This window comes from Camelus bactrianus, chromosome 35 (genome assembly GCF_048773025.1).
Source record: "Camelus bactrianus isolate YW-2024 breed Bactrian camel chromosome 35, ASM4877302v1, whole genome shotgun sequence".
NCBI classification, from domain to species: Eukaryota; Metazoa; Chordata; class Mammalia; order Artiodactyla; family Camelidae; genus Camelus; species Camelus bactrianus.
In genome coordinates this window covers 17,988,048-18,000,930 of record NC_133573.1, presented here as the reverse complement: position 1 = coordinate 18,000,930, position 12,883 = coordinate 17,988,048, and the positions used below count along the sequence as shown (strand labels likewise).

Below are 12,883 nucleotides of genomic sequence, written 5' to 3'. Positions count from 1 at the left end.
TCTGTGTATTCATTTTATTTATTTACTTTTTTGCATTTAAGTCGATACATGTTTGGAATTCACTGTGGTATGTGGTGTGTGAGAAGGCTTCAGATTCCCTCTCCTACAAATGGCCACCCAGTTGGCTGTCCCTACAAAACTGATTGCCCTAGTGATTTGTAATGCCATTTCTGGGAATTCCACTTGCATCTCTTTCTGAACAATGTGCCCTATTGATTGGTATGTCTGTTTCTATTCCCACGTTGTTCACTCATTCGACATATTTATTTATTTATTTTAAACTTTTTTTTTAATTGAATTATAGTCATTTTACAATGTTGTGTCAAACTCCAGTGTAGAGCACAATTTTTCAGTTATACATGAACATACATATATTCATTGTCACATTTTATTTTTCGCTGTGAGCTATCATAAGATCTTGTGTATATTTCCCTGTGCTATACAGTATAATCTTGTTTATCTATTCTACATTTTGAAATCCCAGTCTGTCCCTTCCCATCCCCTGCCTCCTTGGCAACCACAAGTTTGTATTCTATGTTTATGAGTCTGTTTCTGTTTTGTATTTATGTTTTTTTTTTTAATTCCACATATAAGCAATCTCATATGGTATTTTTCTTTCTCTTTCTGGCTTACTTCACTTAGAATGACATTCTCCAGGAACATCCATGTTGCTGCAAATGGTGTTATGTTGTCGGTTTTTATGGCTGAATAGTATTCCATTGTATAAATATACCACCACTTCTTTATCCAGTCATCTGTTGATGGACATTTAGGCTGTTTCCATGTCTTGGCTATTGTAAATAATGCTGCTATGCACATTGGGGTACAGGTGTCATCCTGAAGTAGGGTTCCTTCTGGATATATGCCCAGGAGCGGGATTCCTGGGTCATATGGTGAGTCTATTCCTAGTCTTTTGAGGAATCTCCATACCGTTTTCCACAGTGGCTGCACCAAACTGCATTCCCACCAGCAGTGTAGGAGGGTTCCCTTTTCTCCACAGCCTCTCCAGCATTTGTCACTTATGGACTTTTGAATGATGGACATTTTGACTGATGTGAGGTGATATGTCATTGTAGTTTTGATTTGCATTTCTCTGATAATTAGTGATACAGAGCATTTTTTCATGTGCCTATTGATCATTTGTATTTCTTCCTTGGAGAATTGCTCGTTTAGGTCTTCTGCCCATTTTTGGATTGGGTTGTTTGTTTTTTTCTTATTAAGTCATATGAGCTGCTTATATATTCTGGAGATCAAGCCTTTGTCAGTTTCATTTGCAAAAATTTTCTCCCATTCCGTAGGTTGTCGTTTTGTTTTACTTATGGTTTCCTTTGCTGTGCAGAAGCTTGTAAGTTTCGTTAGGTCCCATTTGTTTATTCTTGCTTTTATTTCTAATGCTTGTGTAGACTGCCCTAGGAGAACATTTTTGAGATGTATCATTTGACATATTTATTTAGTGAGTGTGTACTACATGCCTGGCATTTTACCTGGGGATATACTACTAAGTGCAACACTTTGTATGACAAACTTCTAGTCCTGATGGTCTTTATCCAGAGGGAATGGGAAGCTAACCAAGAAGTATAAGTGGGCAGAGGGACAAGGAAGGGGGAGGGAGATTGCAGGAACCCACTTATACATGTGTTAAGTGGTTTCTGAATGACTTGTGGGGAAAGTCCTGGAAAAGTTTGAGAACTAATGTGGAATAAACAACTGGGCAGTCACTTAGTTTGGGTGAGACATGATGTTGTCTTGGATGAGAGTGATGGTGATGGAGATAAAGAGGAAAGGTCATATTTGGGAGAGAGTTATGGGATAGAATGGACATGGTTGAGACCATGCATCTGTAAAATCATCTGGAAACATGGCCTTGGCTTGGAGATAATTCCTTGTAACTTTAATTATAAATTATTTTAATGTAAATTAGTAAAATTTCTATTTTCCATGAGTGGCTGTTGCAGACTGTGCTTTAATTCATTTTAACTATATTCCTATTAATACAAACCATTTGTGATCCATATAACTGTCTAATGCTATATGGAAATAGGTTTTCAGTCATCAAAATCAGGTTTTAGTTTGCAGTTTCTAAGTACACTCACATCTACAACATATCTTGTTGGAGCTCTTCTATTGGTTGGTGATAACTCTTCTAATTATGATCAGATGGTGAGGGTTGAATCTTATTGCTGGAATTTTCTGGTTATTCTTTCCACTTTTGATAACTTAATACCTTATGTGCCAATTAAGTTTCCTTTATATGTGAAAAACCAGAATGGTTTCCAGATACCTGCCAGTCATTATATGCCAACCTCAGACACTTGTTCTGCTGTATTACCAAGCTGGTTTCAGGGACTCAGGGGGTGGAGATGATGGGGATTTCATTCATTTCCCAGATTATGAATGAAACAAATCTGAAATTGTGAGGGCACATGCCAATATTAAAAATAAAAAATAGGGTATATTCTAAATAAAAAAGCTTTGCCACTGGAAGGTATCAGTGAGAAACCTTAAATTATTGAAATAATTCATCAAATTGCTGGTAAGAGAAAAGTTGATTTGAAGCAAATACCATGATGTACTTCTTGCATAGAAAATGACTCCAAAATTAATCAACCCAAGATGAACGTGTGTAAAAATACCCATCCAGTATGAAAATAAATAGTCAAGTCTTTATTACTTTTAAAATGATAGAGATGCCAGATCTACACAATAACAACTTTAAGTCTTTTTCAGATCAGTTTACTAAATTTTAATTGTGTCTTCTGCAGTAATTAGTTAATTTGTAGGCATGAGATCTGTTTATACTGGACTTTAAAAACTTCATTTTACACAAATTGAATCTGAGTATTCTTTTTTAGGATTCCATAAAAGTACAACTGCTTAAAATGATCCTTATGTGACACTCGCACTATGTCATCAGACTTTTTTTTTCAACAGTTCAGTTTTAAATGAAAGATAATAAAACTCACAGTTCTCCAGAGCTGCACGATTAGAAATGTGGCTCTTGTCAATCTGATGTTCAGTTGCCACAGAAGAAAATTCAATGTTTCCAACATTCAAGATTGCAGCAAGTATACTGTACACACTTCCAAGTTGCTGAAACACAGCACAGAAAGGCTGTAAGCATAACAAGGCAGAGACCGTGGCTGTGGACAGACTGGGGAAAGAATCTTTAGGCTCCAGCATAACAAAGTCATCCCATGGACTATGACGTCAAACTAAGAGACCCAAGTAGGCAAGGACCCAACTAAGCTCGGCCTTCCTAGTAATTTTAATCTTAGAGGTGAGCATGGTGCCTAAAACACTGAGTAATTAAAAACATTTTATGAATGCAAATATGAATAAAAAATAGAAATGAAAAGCAGCCCTCAGAAGAAGTAGAAAACCTAATTCATTAAATTAACATAGATTAATCAATCCATGTAAAACTTAACTTCAGAATGTGATGTGTCCATTTCCATGTGTTCATTTTCCTTGAGGCCCCTCAAAAGCGAGGCTATATGTGTGGATAAAGGAGAGTTAAGGAAGAAAAATAAAAAAATCTCAGCACCAAAATCAGAGGCTACGTATGGTTTAACTAGGACGTCAGAAATCCGGACTACAGTTTAGAGTTTATAGTCATAAAACCCTAAAGTACATCAAAAGTACGTTCAGAAATACATTTACAAACACATAAATATATATTCTCATCCAGTAGTTGCCAAACCCAAGACCTGCAAGAGAGATCAGTTGGTGTAGCTCTGTATTATTCATCTTAAATAGTTTACTCATCTTCCCTTCCCGCACCCCCCACTCCGGAGATTACAAAAAGATGATTCCATTTGCTTTATAATCCTTCTCACTCAGTCTCAACCAGTGGCTTCCAGGTCATCCACCATCGCCTTGTTAGTATCTCCTTGCAATCTTGGGTGATATATACATATATACGTACAAGCACGCGTGTGCACACACACACACACGGCTTCTTGGAGGCACTGGAAGAATTTTGTCAAGGAGTCTATGGTACTTCTAGGTGTCATTCCAATCATGTTCATGGTTCAGTGAGGTACAGGACAGAAAAAAATCCTTTATCATTTTCTTACATTGCTGTATTTATTCCAGCCCAGCTCCTGCACTTAACAGAAACAATGATCCCACCCACTGCAACACCCCACAATTTTGATGAAACTGTATATGAAAACAATCTTTGGGGATATTTATTCATTCATATATAACAAATATATACAATGAATATAATAAATATTTAAATGAATATATCTGTTGAGTGAATAAATATGTATATAGCTATATATTCACTTATCCAATAAACACATATTTCATGCCAGGCACTGTTTTAGTCAAAGGGGCTTCAGCAGCAGGCAAGACTGATGATCCTTGTTCCTTTGGGGGATTCAGGCAGTGGGAAGGCAGACATTAAGTAAATAAACAAGTAGCTAAACATGACATTTCAGGGGAAAAAAGGGGCTATGAAGAAAGTAAAATAGCTGTATTTTAAACTGATGAGTCTGGTTACTAAGTGGAACAGATGGAAACGTGGAATAGTCAGGAGGCTACTGCATTCATTTAGGTGAGAGAAGGCAAACAAAGACTGAGAGAAAATATTTGCAAAAAACACATCTGATAAAGGACTGTTATCAAAGTATTCAAAGGACTCTTAAAACTCAACAATAAAAAAAAAAAAAACCCAAACAACACAATTTAAAAATGGGCCAAAAATCTTAATAAACAGCTCACTGAAAAAGACATGTAGATGGCAAATAAGCACAAGAAAAGATGCTCCACATCATATGTCACCAGGGAAACACAAATTAAAATCACAAAATAAATACCACTGTGCCACTATTAGAATGACCGAAATCCAAAATACCAACAACACCAAATGCTGGCGAGGATGTGGAGCAATAGGAACTCTCATTCAATTGCTGGTAGGAATGCAAAAATGGTATAGTCACTTTGGAAGACAGTTTGGCAGGTTGCTACAAAACTAAACTTACTCTTACCACATGAACCAGTAATCATGCTCCTTGGTATTTACCTAAAGGAGTTGAAAATGTATGTCTACATATAAACCTGTGCCTGGGTGTCTGCAGCAGCTTTATTCATAATTGCCAAAATGTGAAGCAATCAAGATGTCCTTCAGTTGGTGAGCAGATAACTGTGGTGAACTCTGACAAGTGAATATTATTCAGTACTAGCAAGACTTGAAAAGACATGGAGGAAACATAACTGCATATTGCTAATGAAATAACCAATTTGAAAAGGCTGCCTACTGTAAGATTCTAACTATATGACACTCTGGAAAAGGCAAAACTATGGAGACAGTAAAAAGATCAGTAGTTGCTAGGGGTTAGCAGGCAGGGAGAGATGAGTAGGCAGAGGAGAGGATTTTTAGGGCAGTGAACCTACTCTGTGTGATACCATAATGACGGCTACCTGTCATTATACATTTGTCCAAAGTCAAAGAAAGTACAACACTGAGAGTGAACCCTAAAGTAAACTATAAACTCTGGATGATAATGATGAGTCAACGTAGGGTCATCGGTTGTAACAAATATACCACTCTGGTGTGGGGTGTGAATGGTGTAGGAGGCTGGGGGTAGAGGGGGGACAAAGGGAATATGGGAAATCTCTGTACTTTCTACTCAGTTTTGCTGTGAGCCTAAAACTTCTCTAAAAAAATGAAACCTTAAAAAAAAGGTTATATAAGCAAGACTTAAGAGCTTAAGGAAAAAATTAGGTACTTGGTTTTAAAATCATTAATATATGGAATAAATTATCAAAAACATGCCTTCTTCGAACATTAACAACTCACAGGTAAACTGCCTGGCCTTAGTTTTGTTTCTCCATCAGGATCAGGGTCCCAGCTAGACTCCAAAACGTGATCGATGCACAAACTCAGCCTCTGGCATGATGCCCCTTACTAGTCCCTTGGCCTCTGGTCTTGCGACTCTGCAGTTCATCTTCCATACAACTGTCATAGCAATCTTCCCAGCAGGCAAACCAGATCATCTATGTCTCCAACTAGCATCCTTCAATGGCCTTTATTCCCTTAAGGATAAAGTTCCGACTTCTTACTAAAGCACCCAAAGAAGTGCCTCTTTGGTGTCTGGTGTCTGCTTGACTCTGCACCCTAATTTCCAGCTATTTTCTCAGCCAGCCGAACTTCTTACAGGTTCCCACGAATTCCACATTACTTTCATACTTTAGTTCCAGCTCATGTGTTCTTTCCCCCATTCTTCACACATAATCTCTTCTCAGAACTCTTCACTGACCAACCACCAGACTTCACGTTTCTGTACCATTCTCTATTTGTTATCATAGAATTGGCTCCACTTTATTAAAATTATGCTTAGTGTATGTGTCTTTTATCAGATGATAAACTCTCTGAGGATGGAGACCATGCCTAATTCATGCCTCTAATTCTTAACATAGGATCTGGTAGACAACTGGCACTCAATAAATGCTTGTCAACTGTTTTCTTTTGTGTCAGTCAAGTGACAATAAAATTTCCTTCACTTTCAAAACAATCTCTCTCGTATTTGTCTTGAAGTCTTTTAATCTGTGTCTCACAGTTTCTGCTTATCCTCCTCAGATTTTTAAAAAATTGTAACTGTCCCCTTCTTTTGGTCTCAGGCTTTGCATCCTGAATCAGTAGTTAGATTTTATGAGGCCAAGAGACCATATTAAGCCAAGTTGTTTTCTTCTAAAAGCCAATTAACTCCTCTAAGTGGTAGAGCCTTATAGTTGGGAAATACATGATCCTCTTTCTCTGATTTTGTTCTGGGAATGGAAGCTACAGCCCAGGCTGGATAGACTGCGTTTGGTGCAGGGTTCTTTGGGTGACATGCACCAAGTCCCCTCTTAGAGCCTCAGCCCACACTTGTCACCTAACTGAAACCCAAGAGAAGGAAGGAGAGGGGGAAAGATGCATGGACCTCAAAGCAGGTGGGGATCACCATGGACCATGGTGAAGTGACACCAGCCCAAGTTGGGGAACGTGGCCCTTCCCAGTCTAGTCCACGGAGAGACAAGGTCCTGATGCTGCCAGTGAGAAAGGACAGGGAAGGCAGGACGGAGAGGATCAGGCTGGGCAAGTACCACAGGACGGGATGCTATGGGAGCCCACATACCAGGCAAACAGGAACTGATGAGAAGAAAGGAGAAGCTGAGCCATCAGCATTTGCAGTTGTTTGTATATAACAAATATTAATACGTTCTGTATGCTTAGGCTGAATTTTGCAAATAAATAAAGCAATAAGGTGACACGAACAATTTGCAAATATCAGAATGAAATTAAATGGCCTTAATTTTAGTCACAAAATCAAAGATCGTGAGATTAAGAAGTGGCTCAAATAAGCCACTCCTCCGCCCTCCTTCTACTGATAAAGAAACTTAGACCAGAGAGGCTTAGTAATTGCTCTAAAGACAAACAAGCAGTGGCAGAGAGGCTTAGTAATTGCTCTAAAGACAAACAAGCAGTGGCCAAGGACTTTAACCCACAGACTCTGACTCTTTGGTACAGAATTATTTTTATTTTAATCTACTGGCTTCTTTGGTCCTGTCATTCCATTCAAATCACCAATGTTCGTTGAATTATGACATTCAAGAACTGTATACTTATTTTATGCATTTTGAATGCAGACTACTAGGTATCAAATTATTGTTTTTAAATTATTATCAAATGACTAACTAAAAGGGACTTCCTATGCCCCATGCACCCTGATTAAAACCGATTTTTAAAAATGAAATATTTCACAGAAATTCAATACCTTGTGTGATGCTTTAAAATACTTCAAAATTTACTTCACAAATATTATTTGATCATAACCAAAGCCATAACTGATAATCCAAAGAGAATGTACTAGCTGGTGATTTCAGACTGTCATAAGGAATGTAAGCAAAATTAAAGCAGGAAGAAAAGGCTTTCTCATCTTGGACAAAAGACATATGACTTTGTGCAAAGGGAAACAAATAAAAATTTGTGTCATGATACGATAGAAATTGCCTCTAAATGAGTTGACTCATAAAACTACTCATTTATTTTAATGATTTATTTTTAAACTATGGCAGGAAAATGGCTTAGGAAATCATTTATGTTTTGAAAAGTTTTAGAGGTTTTCCAATTTGCGTTATTTTTAGAGAATATTCAATTTTGATTTGCCTGTCAGTTTGCCAGGCGTGTGCTGAATCACAAACGTACAGGTGAACTGCAAACCCGGGGAATGTTTAAAGGGACACACACATCTTGGGTGCTGTTGACACCAACCAGAGAAAGACAAGGGGAGAGAGAGAGAGAGAGACACTCTCTATACTGGAGAGTCACCCAACCTGTGCAGCAGTAAAATGTGATGGTGGCAAGCTGTGCTTAGAGGATGTGAAAATTGAGCCATTTAACTTGATTTTGAAGGCTGCCTCTTTCCAAAATGAACTTGAAGCAGCTACAGACCAAGGACATACCCAAGAAAGCCAGTGAGAGGACATGAAAAAATCAGGAGTGGGATAAAAAGGAAGTAAACACCCGCTTGGTTTATTCTACTGTCAGCAAACTGGAGCTGTCTGCCCTGTTAACTGTCTGAGGCCCTGCTTTTAGGTGGGAGACCACCCTGTCCTGGGAGAGTCACCTTGAACCAGACTAGAAATCTGCACAAATTACTTAGAAGTGACTGTGCTTCAGCTCCAGAAACAGATGTTATATTTTTCCTAATTTATCCTAAGCTGTGTGTCTGGATGTTCAATAAGCATTGAGTATGTTTACATTTGGACTGTACAGTTTTACATAAATGAATTACACTTGTCACTAGATGCTAACTGCAGGACTGGTTTCATTTTAATGTGACTAAACATTACTCTACCAGGCGAGGGAGAGGAGTTAAGCCCCATATAAGTGAAACATTGCCTTTAATGACCGAGACGGAGAAGTGGGGAAAAAAAAAAAAAATTAAAAATGGTTCCCTGTTTCTGAGACAGCAACCTCTGGGGGAAAGAACTGGTGAGAAAATGAGCTCTTCCGACAAAAAAAAAGGGAAAGAACTCAATGGGGCCCAGCCTCTGGTGGGCAGCAGGTGCTGTACAGCATGTTTCTGGGCTGGAAGATGCTCTGATATCCAACTCACTGCTCCTCTTTTCCCGTAACCAGGCAACCAATGGGGCCAGATCACAGTCCAAAGGGGCATCGGCCTCTAGCAACATCCATTCTACGACCAAGAACTGGAGAAAGGAGCTGCTTTCTTCTTTATTTGCTGCACCCCTTTCTGCTTTAGGAGGCACGATACCCTCTAAGGGCTTGAGTTAACTTGTCTCCACAGGTACAAGCTGCCGGTGATGGCAGCATTAGGGGCGGCGGGGGAGGGACAGCGATGCAGCAGTAGGGGAGGAGGCAGATCTGAATGTGAATTTTGGCCAATGTTACTGAGGAAGATGCACCCGGAAGCAGCCATGACCAGGAAGGGCTTGGAGCGGGGTAGAGCTAAGCTGAAACTGATGAGCATCAAGCTAGTCTGACGGAGCAGCAAGCATCCTATTTTCAGTCCTGCTGCAGCTGCTCTAGGTGTTATATAGTGTGCTAACACACGGGGGAGGACGAGATCTTGATCCCTTTCACCCAGAATGAGAGTGAAAGACCCAGGTGGTCACCAGTGAGGCTTGGGACCTCAGAATTAGAGCGAATGAATGTTACTATGTCTGGACCAGGGTGGCATGTGGAATCACCTGCAGTGTCTCCCATGGCTTGTCTGAAATCTCCGGGTGACAGTCATACGTCACCTGGAATATGGGTGACACTCAGGCCTTTCAAGTCAGGGCCTTCCTCCCCAGAGCTGAGCCAATGGCAAACACACTTATTTCCCTAGGTATAAAGCCATCTGTTTCATTAGGAAATATATTAGGGTCATTTCTGACACCAAAGGCAGTCAGGTACAGTTGACAACATAGCTTTCAGATGGTGTCCACCACCCAGACCTCATGGTGCACACAAGGGTGTACATCACTCCGCTCTTCCCGTGAGATGGCCACAATGTGTTCTGCAAGCTCAGGAACCTCCCAATTGTTCTCTCCTGTTCTGTCCTCACCGTTTTCCTCCCAACTCTCCAGCAAAGGCTGCTACTGTTCAAGCAAACTGTCCTGTCCTCACACATCAGTCCAGTCACCCTGCCAACGTTTGCTGCCACAGTGGCTTCTCCTCCTCTGCCTCCCTGCCCTCCTCCTTCTTTTTTTCCCCTTCTTTCTTTTGTGAGAGTGGAGTAGGGGAGTGAGATTTATATACTGGCCCTTTAAGAAATGCATCCGTCTCACCTGTAGAAAATTCTCTGCAGTAACATTACAGCTAAGAGCAAAGTCTGCAAGCTTTCCTAAAAACCTTCAGAAATCTTATCAAACAATGGATTCTTTGTTCCATTTTACAGCCTAAAAGCTATTTAATGCATCAACAGAGAGAAGGTCCTGAATCATCTGCTTCCTGCCTAGAGACCTCTGCAGAACCACTGAGCTTCCTGATTCGAGCTGCAGTTTAGCCAAATTTCCAGGCAGCCTCTAGGAATCCATGGAAAGAACGCACCATTCAGAAATAAAGATGGTTGAGCTGGAGCTTCTACTGCTAAACCAAAAGGTGTTTCAACTTCAGCTCAAGACTCCCCGTGAGTAAAGTATGTGCCTAAGTATGCATTCAATGCTGGCCTGCCCATGAATCTACAGTATCACTTCCCTCTTGTCCACATAATTCTCAGTCTTCTGGCAAAAAACCGAGAGCTCTGGGAAAGTCATGGTAATATTCTTCTCTGGTCCCAAGAGGAGTTATTTCTCCTCCCTTGGTCCTGAAAACAGCCTGCCAGTTCCCCTGGGCTCCCACAGCTCTCACCCACCTCTCCCCATGACCAATCCACTTGTCTAGAAACAGAGTGGCATTCAGAATTCAGAATTAAAGGAAGACTCTAAATTCTGGGGCTGTAAAGGCAGCCAGGTAGGGAGTCTTCCCATCAAATGTGAATTCCTCTTGGCTATGGAGAAAGGCCACATCAGAAAAAGCTCTGAAAGTTGAAATGTGTCCTGATGGACAAAGATCACTGTGGTTTACCAAAACCACTCCTGAAGGTAAGGCCCTAGTTTCAAGACAAAAGAAAGCTGTTTATCTATCCTTCTTCTCCAACCTCACCCAGCTGGCAGAGATCACATCTCACTCCCTAAAATCAAGGTCTTAAGGAAGTCCTCCCCTCAGCCCTGAGTGAGGAGACCCAAGGTGGATGGAACCAAAGGCTTTCAAAGGAAAGTCAAGACTGGGGGGCCACCTGTTGTGGAAGCTGTCAACAGCAGAAGCTCCAGTATTTGGAGAAAACACACTAGTAGCAAACTTTTCTCTATGCTGAGAACAAACACAGCTTTAGAAATACTATTCTCTAGCAAGCAGATGCATCAGTGGACTAACAGTTATTGCAGACAGCCTTCCGTTTTAAAAGGGAGTTCACAGTGCCTTAAAAACATGCTACAGAATGATTAAACTCAATAACCTCACTGCACGCAACTTGAATGATTCTTGTAACATTTCACTTCTATCAGCATCTCTACATTTCACATCCTCCTGATCAAATTTTCCAAATTTTTGGAGAAGAATTAGGTATTATTTTTAGCTCAAGCTCTTAGCAGAGATTTGATAATCCAAGAAATTTCAGTATACTGCTTAAGCAGACATATTAACTGTTTCAAGTTGCAGGAGTGTCATTTATGAAATGAAATTGAAATCAACCAACTGCACATTACTTTCCTGAAAGAGCTCAACTAAAAGCCTGATTCACATTCAGAGTGAAGTGCTCTTTTTATTGCAGGGCTGAAATAACACAGCAAACAGTAAACCGCTAAGAGCAGAGCCTGAAAGCTTCTCTAAAAGCCTTCAGGAGCCCCTATTAAACAAGATACTTTGTTATAAAAATTAAAAAATACAACCTATGACACAGAAAGAAATCTTTATTACTCAGGGATAAATTTGTAGCCTTAAATGTTTCCATTGTTAAATAAAGAAATAGAGGTACCAAGTTTTCTCCTTAAGCAAAAGGATAACACAAGAAACCAAATGAATACTTGATAAAAATATAAAAAAGCAAAAATCAATAATACAAAGAATGTGCTTTGAAGGATGCCATCAAGAAAGTAAAAAGACAACAAATGAGAGAGAATTTTTGCAAATCATGTATCTGATAAGAAACTTGTATCTAAATACAAAGAATTCTTACAACTCAATAATAAAAAGACAGCCTAATTAAAAATAGGCAAAGACTCTGAACAGATATTTCTTCAAAGATTTATAAATGATAAAGGACCAATAAATACATGAAAAAAAGTTACAGCATCATAAGGCTTTAGGGAAATGCAAATCAAACCCACAATGAGACACCACTTCACACTTGATAGAAAGGCTATGAACAGATAATAATAAGTGCTGAGGAAGATGGGGAGAAATCGGAACGTTTATACCCTGCTGGTTGGAATGTAAAATAGTGCAGCTACTTTGGGGCACAGTGTAGGAGTTCCTCAGGCGTTACTCCACGACCTGGCACTTCCACTCCTAGGTACACACCAAAGAGAAGTGAAAACTCACATCGCACAAAACTTGGACTTGGATGATGGCAGCAACGTTATTTATAATAGCCCCAAAGCAGAAACAACCCAAACGCTCATCAAATGATGATGCCTGGATAAATAATGTGAGGTAAATCCAGACAATGGATTATTTCTCAATAAAAAGGAATGAAGTACTGATATCTGCTACCGCATAGATGAACCTTGAAGATATTATGCTAAAGAAGTCAGTCACAAAGGGTGACATATGGCATCAGTAAATGAGTGTGGAATGTCCACAATAATCAGATCTAGAGTGATAGGAAGTAGAGGTGGGATGGGGATG

General features: G+C 39.7%; 1 protein-coding gene across 1 annotated transcript in view; it reads right to left on the bottom strand.

Annotated features, from left to right (window-relative positions):
• MYO3A (myosin IIIA) overlaps positions 1 to 12,883 on the bottom strand; it is a 193,613-nt gene that overhangs the window by 86,010 nt on the left and 94,720 nt on the right. The window contains exon 17 of the mRNA XM_074358211.1: positions 2,964 to 3,090. Within this exon, the coding sequence (XP_074214312.1) occupies positions 2,964 to 3,090 (127 nt within the window). The remainder of the gene's footprint in view (positions 1 to 2,963; positions 3,091 to 12,883) is intronic.